The sequence below is a fragment of the Rhinoraja longicauda genome, chromosome 2 (assembly GCF_053455715.1).
Source record: "Rhinoraja longicauda isolate Sanriku21f chromosome 2, sRhiLon1.1, whole genome shotgun sequence".
In the NCBI taxonomy this organism is placed as follows: domain Eukaryota; kingdom Metazoa; phylum Chordata; class Chondrichthyes; order Rajiformes; family Arhynchobatidae; genus Rhinoraja; species Rhinoraja longicauda.
Window position 1 is genome coordinate 8,362,062 of NC_135954.1, and position 16,754 is coordinate 8,378,815.

The following is a 16,754-nucleotide window of genomic DNA, read 5'->3' on the forward strand; positions in this document are numbered from 1 at the left end:
CATTGAAATTCCAATGAAATTCCAATGAGTTTTCTATCTTTCCTAAAGTCTGAAGAAGAGTCCCGAACCAAAACGTCACCTATCCATTTTCTTCACAGATGCTGCCTGACCTGCTGAGTTACTCCAACTTTTTGTGTCTGTTTTTTTTTGGTATAAATCAGCACCTGCAATTCCTTGTTATTACATTCTATCTTTCGTAGCATGATCACAAGATCACTACGCTTACGAATTGATCGCAAGTGGTTTGCCTTCATGAAGATACACACAGTGTATTTCTATCCCGAGAAGGTGCAAGTCATTTTGCACAGCTGATAAACAGCATGAGTGTCAATAAAGGATCATGTTCTGGCACAGATTTCTGAATGTCAGCTGACTGTTACTCAACTTCCAGTTATATTCGGGTTATGAGCGCACACACAGTATTTCTGAAAGTCTTCTTTGCAGTTGTGAAAAACTTAATGGCTGAGACTTCAGATCTACGGCAGGCAACACTAAGCTTATTGAACCATATTTGCTCGCACACAGTTCAAGTCAACCGAAGTAAAGCCATACAGAATTACATTAGGTTGAAAATAAATACTGGGTAACTAAATTTCGGATGGACATGAATTTAGCATTTGTTCATTCCAAGTAATAAAGATTGGCAGAGCAACTGCAAATAGAAATCTGGCTGAATCCCAAAGTTATCCATACCTGGCCAGAACTGAACCTGCAATAGATGATTAAATTACTTTGGTTAAGCAGATTTCTTAGGACTTCTTTCAAACCTAAGGCGTTTGCGGTTTGGCTGTTAAATCCTTATTTTGTAAAGTTGATACTTATGATTGATCTTCATTTGGATTCAATTTTTAAGTCAAACACAAAAAAAGTCTCGTTTTCAAATCAGATTTTAAACTCTTTTGCTGGTATTTTAAAACATCGATTTTCTTTAAGCAGTCACTTTTGGCATCAAATATGTCTAGCTCACTGATAAGCCAAGGCGATAATGTAACTGAAGCATGCATTCGTCAGGACAGAGTAATAAGAGACATCTTGATTATCCACAGTAACAACAGATCCATTTGTTTCAGCTGTTTTTTTAAAGCAGGGACTTGGAAGCTTCACTGCAGTCAACTGTATTAGTCCACGTCCAGAATTACTCATCTGTACTTTCTATCAATAGTTTCAATCAGTTCAATATTGGGACTCACCAAATATTGAAAGCAACCAGTGCTGTCTGTACAGAATTTGTACGTTCTCCCTGTGACTGCATGGGTTTTCTCCGGGTGCTCTGGTTTCCTCTCACATTCCAAGGATGTACAGGTTTGTAGGTTAATTGGCTTTGATAAAAATTGTAAATTGTCCCTAGTGTGTAGGATAGTGCTATTGCATGGGGATCATTGGTCGGTGCGGACTCGGTGGGTCGAAGGGCCTGTTTCTGCGTTGTCTCTCTCAACTAAACTAAACAGTGCAGGTTGCATTTCACATTTTCATATTTCTTTTGGATACAGCTTTTCTTTCAAAATGTTTCAATTCATTCATTTAAAATTACGTCCGTATTTTTATTTGTCGATATGCTTAAAGCCAGGAAACAATGCTGCCGACTTGCTTGCTCTGTAGGGCTGTTTCCGTGACTTGCAGCCTTTGACTTTATGGCCTTCCTGTCCGCAGACGTAACATGTACAGGACCTTTCGCAGTTCTGCGGTCTTGTAGTTTTGCTGTCCCGGTTAGTTTTGAGCTTTGCCTCACCTTTGTCGGATCCCGATGTCTTATCTGCCGTTCGGTTGGCTTCAGGGCTCGCTTCCGAGTCCTGCAACTCCTCCATTCTCTGAAGCCTCTCCATTTGATCCATTTGGTGCAAAGCAAGTTGCTTCACTAATGTGGTCAGCTCCAGCAGCGCAGGGTCTTGCTCAAAACTCGTCCCTGCACCAGCCAATTCAGAAGCATCTTCCAAGCATTTCTCACCAACTTGCACAGAAGGAGTTGAATCACACCCTTCCTCTGGCTTTCCAAACTCCTCATCTTTGCACAGCAGTCGTTTCTGGTCTGTTTGTTGCTCCTTGAACATGACCAACTTTGGGTTACAAGCTGGAGGCTTCGGGTGAATATTCCTCTCATGTGCCGAAACCTGTGGCTTAACTTTCAAATCCTTATGCGCAGAGGAGCTGCGCCTCCTGGCTTTTGCTTTGAAGGACCTCAACACGGCCGCCACAGAATAGGTGGCCTGCAATTCATTTGGCTGCTCGAAGCTTTGAAGGAAACCAATCGCGGGGTCCAGCGAAGGTCGTGAGGTTGCATATTCTGCTCTGAGCTTCTCAAAGGCTCCGGTGGGGCTTTGGTCCCTCAATGGCAACTCCAACACAAGCATCTTTGCTCTTCCCTCGAGATGGCGAAGCACGGTGGGAAACTGAAGTGCAGCAGGCAGTTCGTGAGCATCCAGCGTCCGCTGCATTTCCCTGATCCAATCTTCCACGACAATCCCACTTGCCGGGTTCCCACCGAGCCTGGGTGCACTCACTAACCGGCGGGATGCACTCGAGGGGTAACACAGAGCCAGCGGGAATGATTCGGACTGACAGGAGAGGGCAGGAGGGAGGGACAGAATGTCCATTTCTGGCGGCTTCCAATGCACTTCAGCTAAGTGACTGCTTGCCTCGCTCGACTCAGCAAGCTTCTTTCTCTACGGAACAGATATGAGCAACAGAGTTCAACCAAGTAACCATGGGCATCCCACATTTCGCTTTGGCTTCCAAGCCACGTTAGACAGCCTCTGCTGTAGCAGGCATTTGCAAATGCAACAAAACACTGCAGCTTGCTTCACTAAAACCATAGTTTACCCCTCCCCTCTGCCCTATCGTGATCTAGAAAGGCCACAAAAGCATCATCTGTGTTCATTGGGGTCCCAATCTGAAACATCACCTACCTACTTTCTCCAGATATGCTGCCTGACCTGCTGAGTTACTCCAGCACTTTTTGTCCATCTTTGGTATAAACTAGCATTTGTTGTTCCTTTTTATTACATTATATCTGTTCATAACTTGTCTCTTTACCAAAGTGCCACCTATTGCATATTTAAAATAGGCACAAAATACACAAACATAAAATGCATATTTCTCAAACATATAGACAACAGGTTAATTGGCTCAATTTAACATTGGCGGTTAAAAGAAGTCATAATGTGGGTCTTGATTTTATGACCCACTTCTTAAATACTTTTTGTATTTACAGAGATCAGTGGATAACAAAATACATACTTTGTCTCAAACTTTTTAACACCTAATGTAACACAATGGACAGGTACATGGATAGGAAAGGTTTAGAGGGTTACAGGCCAAACGTGGGCAGGCAGGACAACTTAGATGGAGCAATCTGGTCAGCACAGGCGAGGTGGGCCAAGGGGCCCGTTTAGTTCAGTTTAGTTTATTGTCACGTGTACCGAGGTACAGTGAAAAGCTTTTGTTGCGTGCTAACCAGTCAGCAGAAAGACAATACATGATTACAATCGAGCCATTTACATGATAAGGGGATAACGTTGAGTGCAAGGTAAAGCCGGCAAAGTCCGATCAAGGATAGTCCGAGGGTCATCAAAGAGGTAGATAGTACTTCAGCCCTGCTCTCTGGTTGTGGTCGGATGGTTCAGTTGCCTGATAACAGCTGGGAAGAAACTGTTCCTGAATCTGGTGGTGTGCATTTTCACACTTCCAATATATTCCTTTCCACGCCAGGGAAATTTACAGTGTTTCAGCAGCAAAGTGGATAGCAAGAGAGCATTCATTATAAATAAAAGTAAAGATAAGGATAAATTGTATTCCTTAACTGTTACTGTTGACTCGTCTGCTGGGAGCAGTGCTGGTTGTGCAGTCTCACAGTAGCGGGAAGGAAGGACCTCCTATATCTCTCCTTCATGCACTTGGGGTGAAGGAGTCTGTCACTGAAGGAGCTACTCAGTGCAGTGACAGTGTCCTGCATGGGGTGGGAGTCGTTGTCCAGCAGCAATGTTAACTTTGCCATCATCCTCCTCTCTCCCACCGCCTGCACTGAGTCAAGGGGGCAACCCAGGATGGAGCTGGCCTTCCTGGCCAACTTGTCAAGTCTCTTCCCTTCCGCCGGTGAGATGCTGCTGCTCCAGTAGACCACTCCATAGGAAATGGCTGATGCAACCACCTGCACTCCAAAGGACCTGAGTCTCCTTAGCAGATAAAGTCTGTTCTGGCCCTTTCTGTATAGCGCATCTGTGTTTTTGGTCCAGTCCAATTTATTATTGAGGTAAACACCCAGGTACTTATAAGAGTCCACCCTCCCGATGTCCATTCCCTGGATGTTCACCGGTGTCGGGGGGACCTGGCTGCGCCTGCGGAAATCTACCTTTTGCCTGATGGGAGAGGGGAGAAGAGGGAGTGGCCAGGGTGCGACTCGTTCTTGATAATGCTGCTGGCCTTGCTGAGGCAGCGTGAGGTATAAATGACAACGGTATAAATAAAGAAATCTTAATTCTTATACACCCCTGCTGAAATGTTTCTAATCAGATGTGCAAATGCTACCTTCAGCAGCATAAAATGAGAGCAATCAATTCTAAAGCTCTCAGCTCACCTCCCCTGTGGTTTTAATCATAATTGCACATCATAATTGCAGTTATGAAAATACATTTAATACCGCAATGAGAATCAAAGAATGCAGACGCTGGGAATCTGAAATAAAAATAGAAAATGCTGGAAACAGCATCCTTATTACTGTTGCCACAGTTCCTCTGGTATCTTTGGTCAAAACTTCCCAAAACTTCCCCTCTTTCTAAAATAAAACACTTGTATTTTGAATTAAATAACCTTTTGATTTAAAAATGTTCGTAAAATAGGAGTAGGTCATGTTCAAGACATGGATATACAGCCATTCCACTGAATAAACCTCATTTGTTTGTCCATTCCAGATCCAAGCACAATGACAGACTAATTTATCATGCTCATCACTAGTACAAAAACATGAAGCCACGGAGTCCGGTCCCTGCCCGTCCCCCGAAGACCGGAGAACCGAAGAGGAGGGAGCCGGAGACGATGGTCACGAGGAGCAAGGCCGGTGGGAAAGTGAAGCGGGGTCTTACCCCCCCATGCACCTCCAGGTTGGCTGCGGGAGGTGCCCTCAGGGCCGAGTGAGAAGGGGAACGTCGGTACGCTGAACGATCCAGAGATTGGGCGATGCTCCATAAGATCATAAGAAATAGGAGTAGAGTTAGGCTAATCAACCCATCAAGTCTACTCCGCCATTCAATCGTGGCTGATCTATATATTTTTTTAGATTGTTTAGATTTAGAGATACAGCGCAGAAACAGGCCCTTCGGTCCACCGGGTCCGCGCCGCCCAGCGATCCCCGCACATTAACACTATCCTACACACGCTAGGGACAATTTTTCACATTTACCAAGCCAATTAACCTACAAACCTGTACGTCTTTGGAGTGTGGGAGGAAACCGAAGATCTCGGAGAAAACCCACGCAGGCCACGGGGAGAACGTACAAACTCTGTACAGACGGCGTCCGTAGTCAGGATCGAACCTGAGTCTCCGGCACTGCATTCGCTATAAGGCAGCAACTCTACCGCTGCGCCACCGTGCTGCCCATCTACCTCCCCCTCCTAACCCCACTCTCTTGTCTTCTCCCCATAACCTCTGACACCTGCACTAATCAAGAATCTATCTATCTCTGCCATAAATATATCCACTGACTTTGCCTCCACAGTCTTCTGTGGCAAAGAATTTCACAGATTCATCACTCTCTGACTAAAGAAATTCCTCCTCATCTCCTTCCTAAAAGAACCTCCTTTAATTCTGAGGCTTTGATCTCTAGTCCTGGACTCTCCCACTAGTGGAAACGTGCTCTCCACATCCACTCCATCCAAGCCTTTCACAATTCTGTACGTTTCAATCAGGTCCCCCCACTCATTCTTCTAAACTTTTCTAAGACCTAGTGAGCAGACTTGACTTTGGAAATAGTGCCAAATCTAACAACTCACAAAGAATTTCATCGTGTTTTGCACATGTGGCAGTAAAGCACCACTGAACTATAATTGGTTGTTCAAGCTGAGGCATCCATTGCCTGTGGGATTTCAATTTATTTTTTCTTGCGATTCCAATGATTAAGAGGATAATGCTATGACCTGTTGTTCACTTTACAGCAAGGCCATCCCCAACTCTTTGAAAGCTTCTTTCTTGCTACAGCTCAAGACATAAGGATGATACAACATACAACTTGCAGCCTGACATCTTATATCTCACCTTCAAGTGTCACGAAAAGACATACTTGAATATGAACATGAAAATTTAGGCACAAAAATAAATCCTTTCGAGTCAGAGTCATACAGCATAGAAACAGCCTACTTTCAGCCACTTGGTCGAGTATCCCTCTAAACCTTAAAGGACATAAAGTGCTGGAGCAACTCAGCAGGTCAGGCAGCATCACTGGAGAACATGGGTAGGTGACGTTTCGGGTGAAGACTTTTTTGAGACGGGATATCTTGATCTGGAACATCACCTCTCCATGTTCTCCAAAGATACTGCTTAATCTGCTGAGTTACTCCTGCAATTTGTATTAACCTGGTCCACCGGGTGGCGCCCTCAGCGATGGCAGCCTCGCCAACGGTCAGTCTGTCTTTTCATCTTTTTTGTTATTTTTAGTGTGTTTTTAAAGTGTGTTAATATTCTCTGGTTTGTTTTATGTGGGGGGGTGGGGGAGGGGATCGGGTAGATGCCTGGGATCGACGCTCCAACCGCAGCCTGCGGATTTCACCATCGAGGAGCTTGCAGTCTGAGTTAGAGGCTGATGTCGGGAAGCTCCAAAGTCGCAGAAGGTTTGACCAGCCCCGGCCGGGGTCTGATCGCCGGGCACGGGGGAGCAGAGATTCCCCACCCCTCAGGCCCGATGCAGGAGCTCGATCGCCCCGACGCGGGGGGGGGCAGACCGCCGGCTACAGAAGCCAAGATCGTCCCGTCATCAGAAGGCTCGAGGCCCCTGACCGTGGGAGAACAAAGAAGGGAAGAAGATGGAACTTTTTTTTTCACCTTCCATCACAGTGTGGAATGTGGAGGAATCACTGTGGTAGATGTTTATGTTAAAATGTATTTTGTGCGTTTTGTTGCTTTTTATTGGTATGACTGTATGGTAAATCAAATTCCTCGTATGTTGCAAAACATACCTGGCTAATAAAGCATGAGTATCTGCAGTCCCTGATTTCTCCCTCCAAACCTTTCCTATCCATGTACCTGTCCAAATGCATTTTTAATGTTGTTATAGTAACTGCCTCAACTACCTCTGGCAGCTCGTTCCACATACCCAACACCCTCTGTGTGGGAAAAGTTGCCATTCAGGTAAGCTGAAACCTCTTAGTAACTCTTTCCCCTCTCACTTTAAACCCATGTCCTCTGGTTCTTGATTCCCCTACTCTGGGTAAAAGACTGTGCATCAACCCTATCTACCCCCATGACCTAAACCCCTCTATAAAATCACCCTTCATCCTCCTGCACTCCAAGGAATAAAGTCCTCACCTGCCCAAACTCTCCCTATAGTCAGGCCTCAAGTCCTGGCAACACTCTCGTAAATCTTCGCTGCACTCTTTCCAGCTTAACAACATCTTTCCTACAGCAGAAACTGAAAGTAATGTCTGAAGATGGGTCTTGACCTGAAACGTCACCTATTCCTTTGCTCCAATAGACAATAGGTGCAGGAGGAGGCCATTCGGCCCTTCGAGCCAGCACCGCCATTCAATGTGATCATGGCTGATCATTCTCAATCAGTACCCCGTTCCTGCCTTCCCCCCATACCCCCTGACTCCGCTATCCTTAAGAGCTCTACCTAGCTCTCTCTTGAATGCATTCAGAGAATTGGCCTCCACTGCCTTCTGAGGCAGAGAATTCCACAGAGATTCACAACTCTCTGACTGAAAAAGCTTTTCCTCATCTCCGTTCTAAATGGCCTACCCCTTATTCTTAAACTGTGGCCCCTGGTTCTGGACTCCCCCAACATTGGGAACATGTTTCCTGCCTCTAACGTGTCCAACCCCTTAATAATCTTATACGTATCAATAAGATCTCCTCTGAAGGATAGCGGAGTCAGGGGGTATGGGGAGAAGGCAGGAACGGGGTACTGATTGAGAATGATCAGCCATAATCACATTGAATGGCGGTGCTGGCTCGAAGGGCCGAATGGCCTCCTCCTGCACCTATTGTCTATTGTCATCCTTCTAAATTCATCCTCCAGAGATGCTGCCCGACGTGCTGAGTTACTCCAGCATTTTGTGTCTATCTACAATATTCCAAATGTGGCCTCACCAACATGTTGTAGAACTGTGACATAACCACCCAACTTCTATGTGTAGGGAGGAACTGCAGACGCTGGTTTAAACCGAAGATAGACACAAAAAGCTGGAGTAACTCAGCGGGTCAGGCAGCATCTCTGGAGAGAAGGAGTTGGTGGCGTTTCGGGTCAAGTCAAGTCAATTTTATTTGTATAGCACATTTAAAAACAACCCACGTTGACCAAAGTGCTGTACATCTGATTAGGTACTAAGGAAAAAAATGAAACATACAGTAGCACGCAAACAGTTCACAGCGCCTCCTCAATGAGCCTCAAACGCTAGGGAGTAGAAATAGGTTTTTAGCCTGGACTTAAAGGAGTCGATGGAGGGGGCAGTTCTGATGGGGAGAGGGATGCTGTCGAGACCCATCTTCAGACAACTTCTACACTCAATACCCTGACTGATGAAGGTCAATGTGCCGAAAGCCTTCTTGACCACCCTACCTACCTACCCATGACACTTATGATTTAAAAATATTAGTGCAACAGAAACAGCCACAATTTTGCATGCTGCAGCAGATGGATAATTTCCAAACAAATCATGCCTTGCATGCTCAATGTCTAATTTTAAAATGAGAATTAAACTCCATCTGTACAAGGTAATAGCATTTTTTATCCATCTGTGCAAGGTAATTCCTTCATGCCCTGTCATCTTCCCTGCTAACCCATCCCTGACCATCTCATAGAAACATAGAAAATAGGTGCAGGAGGCCATTCGGCCCTTCGAGCCAGCACCGCCATTCATTGTGATCATGGCTGTTCGTCCACAATCAATAACCCGTGCCTGCCTTCTCCCCATATCCCTTGATTCCACTAGCCCCTAGAACTCTATCTAACTCTCTCTGAAATCCATCCAGTGATTTGGCTTCCACTGCTCTCTGTGGCAGAGAATTCCACAAATTTACAACTCTCTGGGTGATTTTTTTTTCCTGCATCTAGCTTGTCCAGTCCTTTTATAATTTTATATGTTTCTATAAGAGCCCTTCTAAAAGAGGCTTGTATTCACTGGAGTACTTCTAAACTCCAGTGAATACAAGCCTAGTCTTTTCAATCTTTCCTCACTTTATCATATACATACAGCCGGAAACAGGCCTTTTCGGCCCTCCAAGTCCGTGCCGCCCAGTGATCCCCGTACATCAACACTATCCTATACCCACTAGGGACAATTTTTACATTTACCCAGCCAATTAACCTACAAACCTGTACATCTTTGGAGTGTGGGAGGACACCGAAGATCTTGGAGAAAACCCACACAGGTCACGGGGAGAACGTACAAACTCCGTACAGACAGCACCAGTAGTCGGGATCTCCGACGCTACATTCGCTGTAAGGCAGCAACTCTACCGCTGCGCCACCGTGCAGTCTTTTGAGTGCTTGGCATACATCTGTAGTCGAAAGCGTTATTTCCGAGTGGGATCATCTGACAGAGAGTTGACCTTAATAACCCTCCTCACCATGCGAGCCATAAAGTTTCACAACAATCTGCATTAATTATGCTGCTAAATTCACAGACCACCATTCAATCATGGCTAATCTATCTCCCCCTCCTAACCCCATTCTCCTGCCTTCTCCCCATAACCTCTGACACCCGTACTAACCAAGAATCTATCTAACTCTGCCTTAAAAATAGCATTTAAGAGACTTTAAGAGAGGATACACAGAGAATGGAGGGATATGGATCACATGCAGGCAGAAGAGATTTGTTTAGCTTGGCATCATGCTTGGCACGGACATTATGGGCTGAAGGAACTGTTCCTGTGCTTTACTGTTCTATATTATAAGATCTCAGCAAAAAGAACCACACCTTAAAACAATGAACTGTCATGTTGATATCACAGCTCTTGCAAAAGCATAAGCAAGCTAGTGGTCCACATAGTGTTGTTAAGACAACCCCAAGGGTTATGGGGCGAAGGCAGGAGAATGGGGTTGAGAGGGAAAGATAGATCAGCCATGATTGACTGGCGGAGTAGACTTGATGGGCCGAATGGCCCAATTCTGCTCCTAGAACTTATGAACTCATGAAGACCATCAAAATAAGCTATTAATCAAAATCCGATTGCAACTTGCGTCAGATATAAAGGCTTTCTGATGAACTAGGTTTTTAACCGGGCAAAAGTTAACACACGCACGCACACACACACACACACATTATAGCTCCCTGGATCACAGATGAATGGGCAATGAGATTATTTAAGACAAAAAGTAAATAAAATGCAGGCAATTTTTCAAAACAATCTGCTGGTGCAGCTACAATAAGAAACTCTGTACTGTACCTTGTCGTTGGTTGTTCTCTTGAAGACAGATACTTTTATCACCTTCCCACCGTCGACCCCATTTCCCCCATAACCCCACCATGTCTAAGGTGTTGGACGTAACAGTTAGTGTCTGTAGATTGGACTGCGGCCAAACTTAAAGAATATTCCACGTGCATGGGGCTCGTTGGTTGTGAAGCCTTATGATAAGTAACATTTTAACGCTATTTTTCAACTGGACTATAGATTGTTGATGCCCCAGATAATTACACTGTAAGCCAAGAAAGTTTCTAATAGTGTGTGATACAAAATGTGCCAGAGTGAGGCCAATCTCAAATTGGAGGAACAGCACCTCATATTTCACTTGGGCAGCTTACAACCCAGTGGTATGAATACTGATTTCTTCAATTTCAAGTAACCCTTGCATTCCCTTTCTCTCCATCCCACCCCCCCCCCCCCCCCCTCCACCCTAGTCATCCTACTAGTTTCACTGTTGTCCTGCTTAGTTTCACTGTTTGTATCTACTCATTATCACCTTTTCCACAGGCAACGGTGGACCATTGTGGGCTCTACCTTTCCTTGATCATCATTGTTGGCTTTCATAGCGATCATTCATTTGTTCTATATACCTATTCGTACCTCTACTTTCCCTCTCCCCTGACTCTCAGTCTGAAGAAGGGTCTCGACCTGAATCGTCACCTACTCCTTCCCTCCAGAGATGCTGCCTGACCCGCTGAGTTACTTCAACATTTTGTGTCTATCTTCGATGCTACAAACTATGCCTGGTGCCCATTCCCTTGGCCAGGGTGTTAAAGGTTGGCTTGCTGTGGTACGTACATGTTGAACGTTGGGCGTGCTGGCACTCCTCTTCATGTGCTTCCCTTTGGATGAAAGTGCTTCTTTCACTGTAACAGCCTAATACAAGGACAAAAGACCCAAAGTTAACTCATGCATCGTGAAGGAGAGTCACAAACAGACCGTTTTTCACACAATCATCGCTAAGTGACAAAGCCGTGGCCTGCAATAACTTAAAACCCCTGGAGACGGTGTACAGCAAACCAGATTTCAGTGTACGATGGAACTCTGTGGGTTCGGGCAGCATCTGTAGAGGGAAATAGACAGGAAGTTAAGGATAGCGGAGTCAGGGGGTATGGGGAGAAGGCAGGAACGGGGTACTGATTGAGAATGATCAGCCATGATCACATTGAATGGCGGTGCTGGCTCGAAGGGCCGAATGGCCTCCTCCTGCACCTATTGTCTATTGTCTATTGAACTGTTTCAGGTCGGGACCTTTCTTCAGATGAATGCTGTCTGAAAGTATCACAAAATGCTGGAGTAACTCAGCAGGTCAGGCAGCATCTCTGGAGAGAAGGAATGGGTGACGTTTCGGGTCGAGACCCTTCTTCAGACTGGAAGAATGCTGTCTGAAACGTCACCTGTCCATTTCCCTCCACAGATGCTGTCTGACACCTGAGATCCTCCAGCAGTTTGTTTTTCACTGAAGATTGCAGCTCCTGTAGTTCTGTGGCTTCTCCAAGTGAACTCTTCCCATGGTCCAAATTCAGAACCTTGTTATATTCAAGAACGTCATTAAAATATGTGCTTAAAGCTCATCCCACAACATTCTGGGATGCTAAATTAATGGGACCGTGATTTATTGAAGCATTTTAAGCAATTATCAGGACACCAAATGTGAGAATGCATTTTCACCATGTCCTTTGCCCCTCCATCCCCCCTCTGCGTCACTGACAATCACTCACAAGTCTTTACAAAGCACATCTCACATAGAGTCATCCACCTAAAACATAGAAAACAGGTGCAGGAGTAGGCCATTTGGCCCTTCGAGCCAGCACCGCCATTCAATATGATCATGGCTGATACAAAAACGAAGAAGGGTCTCGACCCGAAACGTCACCCATTCCTTCTCTTCTGAGATGCTGCCTGACCCGCTGAGTTACTCCAGCATTTTGTGAAATAAATACCTTCAATTTGTACCAGCATCTGCAGTTATTTTCTTACATTACAATGGCTGATATCCAAAATCAGTACCCCGTTCCTTCTTTCCCCCATATTCCTTAATTCCTTTAGCCCTAAGAGTTAAATCTAACTCTTTCTTGAAAACATCCAGTGAGTAGGCCTCCACTGCCTTCTGTGGCAGAGAATTCCACAGATTCACAACTCTGGGTGAAAATTGTTTTCCTCATCTCAGTCCGAAATGGCCTACCCTTATTCTTAAACTGTGACCACTGGTTCTGGACTCCCCCAACATCGGGAATTTTTTTCCTGCATCTAGCCTGTCCAATCCCTTAAGAATTTTATATGTTTCTAAAAGATCCAATCCAATCAAATACTACCCAAAACAGGCCATCTACACCAGCCCCACCTGCCCGCGTTTGGCCCATATGTCCCTCTAAACCTTTCCTGAACATTTTGCAAGCAAAATAAAGCAAAAAGCACCACTTTTGACCTGCTGAGTTCCATCGTACACTGTTTCTATAGAAGGTAGACACAAAATGCTGGAGCAACTCAGCGGGTCAGGCAGCATTTTGGGAGAGAAGGAATGGGTGACGTTTTGGGTCGAGACCCTTCTTCAGACTGATGTCACGGGAAGGGGGCGAGACAAAGATAGAATGTAGTCGGAGACAGTTTTCCTGCCTATCTTTGTCCTACCCCCTCCCCTGACATCAGTCTGAAGAAGGGTCTCGACCCAAAACATCACCCATTCCTTGCCTCCCGATGCTGCCTGATGCGCTGAGTTACTCCAGCATTTTGTGTCTACCTTCGATTTAAACCAGCATCTGCAGTTTTTTTTCCTACACTGTTTCTATAGATATGACTGAAGAGCCACACGAACAAATAGAACCAAAATTAAATTTCACATCAGATCATTACATCTTTCAAGACATGAGACAGACATTGCAAGGGGGGGAACACAAAACCGACGAACACTTCAAAACCCTGCAGATGAACACTGCAAACTGCTCATTGTTTATTGGGACTAACCAACAACCATTGAACATGTTTCACACTGTAAACACTGACTGACCAACTAACAATTCACAAAATATTTTGATGATGACACTATCAACTTTCAACTATATTTTGCTGTAAGAATCTATCCACAGACATTGTGACATTTTTGCTATTTTGTAGCTACCCCTTCGTTGCAGGGCACCTGAAATCTGAACATTGTTCATATTCTTAAAGCCCCAACTGTTTAGAGCGTGTTTAGACACTTTTCATTTTCATAAGATATTCATAAATGATACGTGCTGATTTAGGCCTTTCGGTCCATCAAGTCTACTCTGCCATACAATCACGGCTGATCTATCTCTCCCTCCTAACCCCATTCTCCTGCCTTCTCCCCATAACCCCTGACACCCTGCACTAATCAAGAATCTATCCATCTCCCTGACTTGGCCTCCACAGCCTTCTGTGGCAATGAATTCCACAGATTCACCACCCCCTCACTAAAGAAATTCCTCCTCATCTCCTTCCTAAAGGAAAGTCCTTTTATTCTGATGCTGTGGCCTTTGGTCCTAGACTCTCCCACGAGAGGAAACATCCTCTCCATATCTACGCTGTCCAGGCCTGGATGATGATGATGCTATCATCTTAACCAACCTGATCTCCCGGTGGCTGAGCATTTCAACTCCCACTCCCAGTCTAACCTTTCTGTCATGGGCCTCCTCCAGTGTCATAGTGAGGCCCACCGCAAATTGGAGGAACAGCACCTCATATTTTGTTTGGGCAGCTTCAGCCCAGCGGTATGAACATTGACTTCTCCAACTTTCGATAGTTCCTCTGTCCCTCTCTTCCCCTCCCCTTCCCAGTTCTCCAACTATCTTCCTGTATCCACCTATATCCTTTCTTTGTCCCGCCCCCCTGACATCAGATTGAAGAAGAGTCTCGACCCGAAACGTCACCCATTCCTTCTCTTCATAGATGCTGCCAGACCCGCTGAGTTACTCCAGCATTTTGTGATACCTTCGATTTGTACCAGCATCTGCAGTTATTTTCCTATCGTCTTTCAAGTACATTTTGCTGTATGAACTAATCAATTGTCTTTGTGGCATTTTTTGCTATTTTGCACTTGTCCCTTTGACAAAAGACAATAGACAATAGGTGCAGGAGGTGGCCATTCGGCCCTTCGAGCCAGCATCGCCATTCAATGTGATCATGGCTGATCATTCTCAATCAGTACCCCGTTCCTGCCTTCTCCCCACACTCCCTGACTCCGCTATCCTTAAGAGCTCTATCTGGCTCTCCCTTGAATGCATTCAGAGAATTGGCCTCCACTGCCTTCTGAGGCAGAGAATTCCACAGATTCACAACTCTCTGACTGAAGAAGTTTTTCCTCATCTCCGTTCTAAATGGCCTACCCCTTATTCTTAAACTGTGGCCCCTGGTTCTGGACTCCCCCAACATTGGGAACATGTTTCCTGCCTCTAACGTGTCCAACCCCTTAATAATCTTATACGTTTCGAAAAGATCCCCTCTCATCCTTCTAAATTCCAGTGTATACAAGCCGAGTCGCTCCAACATATGAGTCCCGCCATTCCGGGAATTAACCTAGTAAACCTACGAAGCACGCCCTCAATAGCAACGTCATCCTCAATATCATCTTTCAAGTATATTTTGCTGTATGAACTAATCAATTGTCTTTGTGACATTTTTTTGCTATTTTGCACCTGTCCCTTTGTTGCAGGATAACTGAAATCTGAACACTGCTGAGATTCTTAAAGCCCCATCTTTTCGGAGAGTGTTTGGACACTTCCGATCCCAGTGCAGACTCCTACCTGTCGGAGCCGTTCCAAACTCAGGATATTTTCCACTTCCAACACTCCTCTGGTATACTTCTCAATGTAGGTTTCTCCATCGCCCGCACCGTCATTTTCATTCTTGGCTGCCATGAGAGCCAAGGTCTCTCGATCTTCCGTCTCTTCCGAGGCCTGTGCAGAATAAAGGCAATTTGTCAGCGTGATAAAAAATCTAGAGGGCAGAGCAACCCTGAATCGTGCAAACTACTAAAATATTGCCATTGCAGTTCCACAATAAGAAGTGAAAGCTTTCAGTTTAATCACTTCTATGTATAAACAAGTAAAAATATTAACTCAACCATGACTAGAGTAGATGGGGCATGTTGGTCGGCGTGGGCAAGCCGGGCCGAAGGGCTTGATTTTAGATTTAGAGATTTAGAGATACAGCGCAGAAACAGGCCCTTCAGCCCACTGGGTCCGCGCCGCCCAGCGATCCCCGCACATTAACAGTATCCTACACACACTAGGGACAATATTTTTTACATTTGCCCAGCCAATTAACCTACAAACTTGTACGTCTTTGGAGTGTGGGAGGAAACCGAAGATCTTGGAGAAAACCCACGCAGGTCACGGGGAGAACATACAAACTCCGTACTCCGTAGTCAGGATCGAACCTGAGTCTCCGGCGCTGCATTCGCTGTAAGGCAGCAATGCCGCGCCACCATGCCGCCCATGGCTTGTTTCCGTGCTGTATGAGTCTATGATCAAGAACGTGATGTATGAGTCTATCATAAGGGCGGCACGGTGGCGCAGCGGTAGAGTTGCTGCCTTACAGCGAATGCAGCGCTGGAGACCCGGGTTCAATCCCGACCACGGGCGCTGTCTGCACGGAGTTTGTACGTTCTCCCTGTGACCTGCGTGGGTTTTCTCCGAGATCTTCGGTTTCCTCACACACTCCAAAGACATACAGGTATCTAGGTTAATTGGTTTGGTAAATGTAAAAATTGTCCCTAGTGGGTATAGGATAGTGTTAATGTGCGGGGATCGCTGGTCGGTGGGCTAAAAGGGCCTGTTTCCACGCTATATCTCCAAACTAAACTCCAAAGATGGACAGATTTATAGGTTAATTGGCTTTGGTAAAGATTGTAAACAGTCCCTATTGCATAGGATAGTGCTAGTCTACAGGAATCGCTGGTCGGCGTTAACCAAAGGGCCTGTTTCCGCGCTTTATCTTTACACTAAACTAAACTAAACTAGGTTGAAATCTAAATTGACCTGTGATCAACTAATAACTGAGAAATAACAGGAGGATTATATATTGAAATCGTTTTGACTTCTGGAATTTTTAGAGCATTAATTATGGTTCCATTCACATCTCTGATTTGTGCCGCCACAAGAGGGCGGCCAGAAAAGCTGACAGTTCT

General features: G+C 45.4%; 1 protein-coding gene across 5 annotated transcripts in view; it reads right to left on the reverse strand.

Moving 5' to 3' along the window:
• Positions 1 to 16,754, reverse strand: part of kif13a (kinesin family member 13A) — a 269,942-nt gene that overhangs the window by 28,119 nt on the left and 225,069 nt on the right. For all 5 annotated transcript variants that reach the window (XM_078414771.1, XM_078414778.1, XM_078414761.1 and 2 more), the window contains 2 exons: positions 15,370 to 15,522; positions 11,408 to 11,485 (listed from right to left, as the gene is read on the reverse strand). In XM_078414771.1, the coding sequence (XP_078270897.1) occupies positions 11,408 to 11,485; positions 15,370 to 15,522 (231 nt within the window). The remainder of the gene's footprint in view (positions 1 to 11,407; positions 11,486 to 15,369; positions 15,523 to 16,754) is intronic.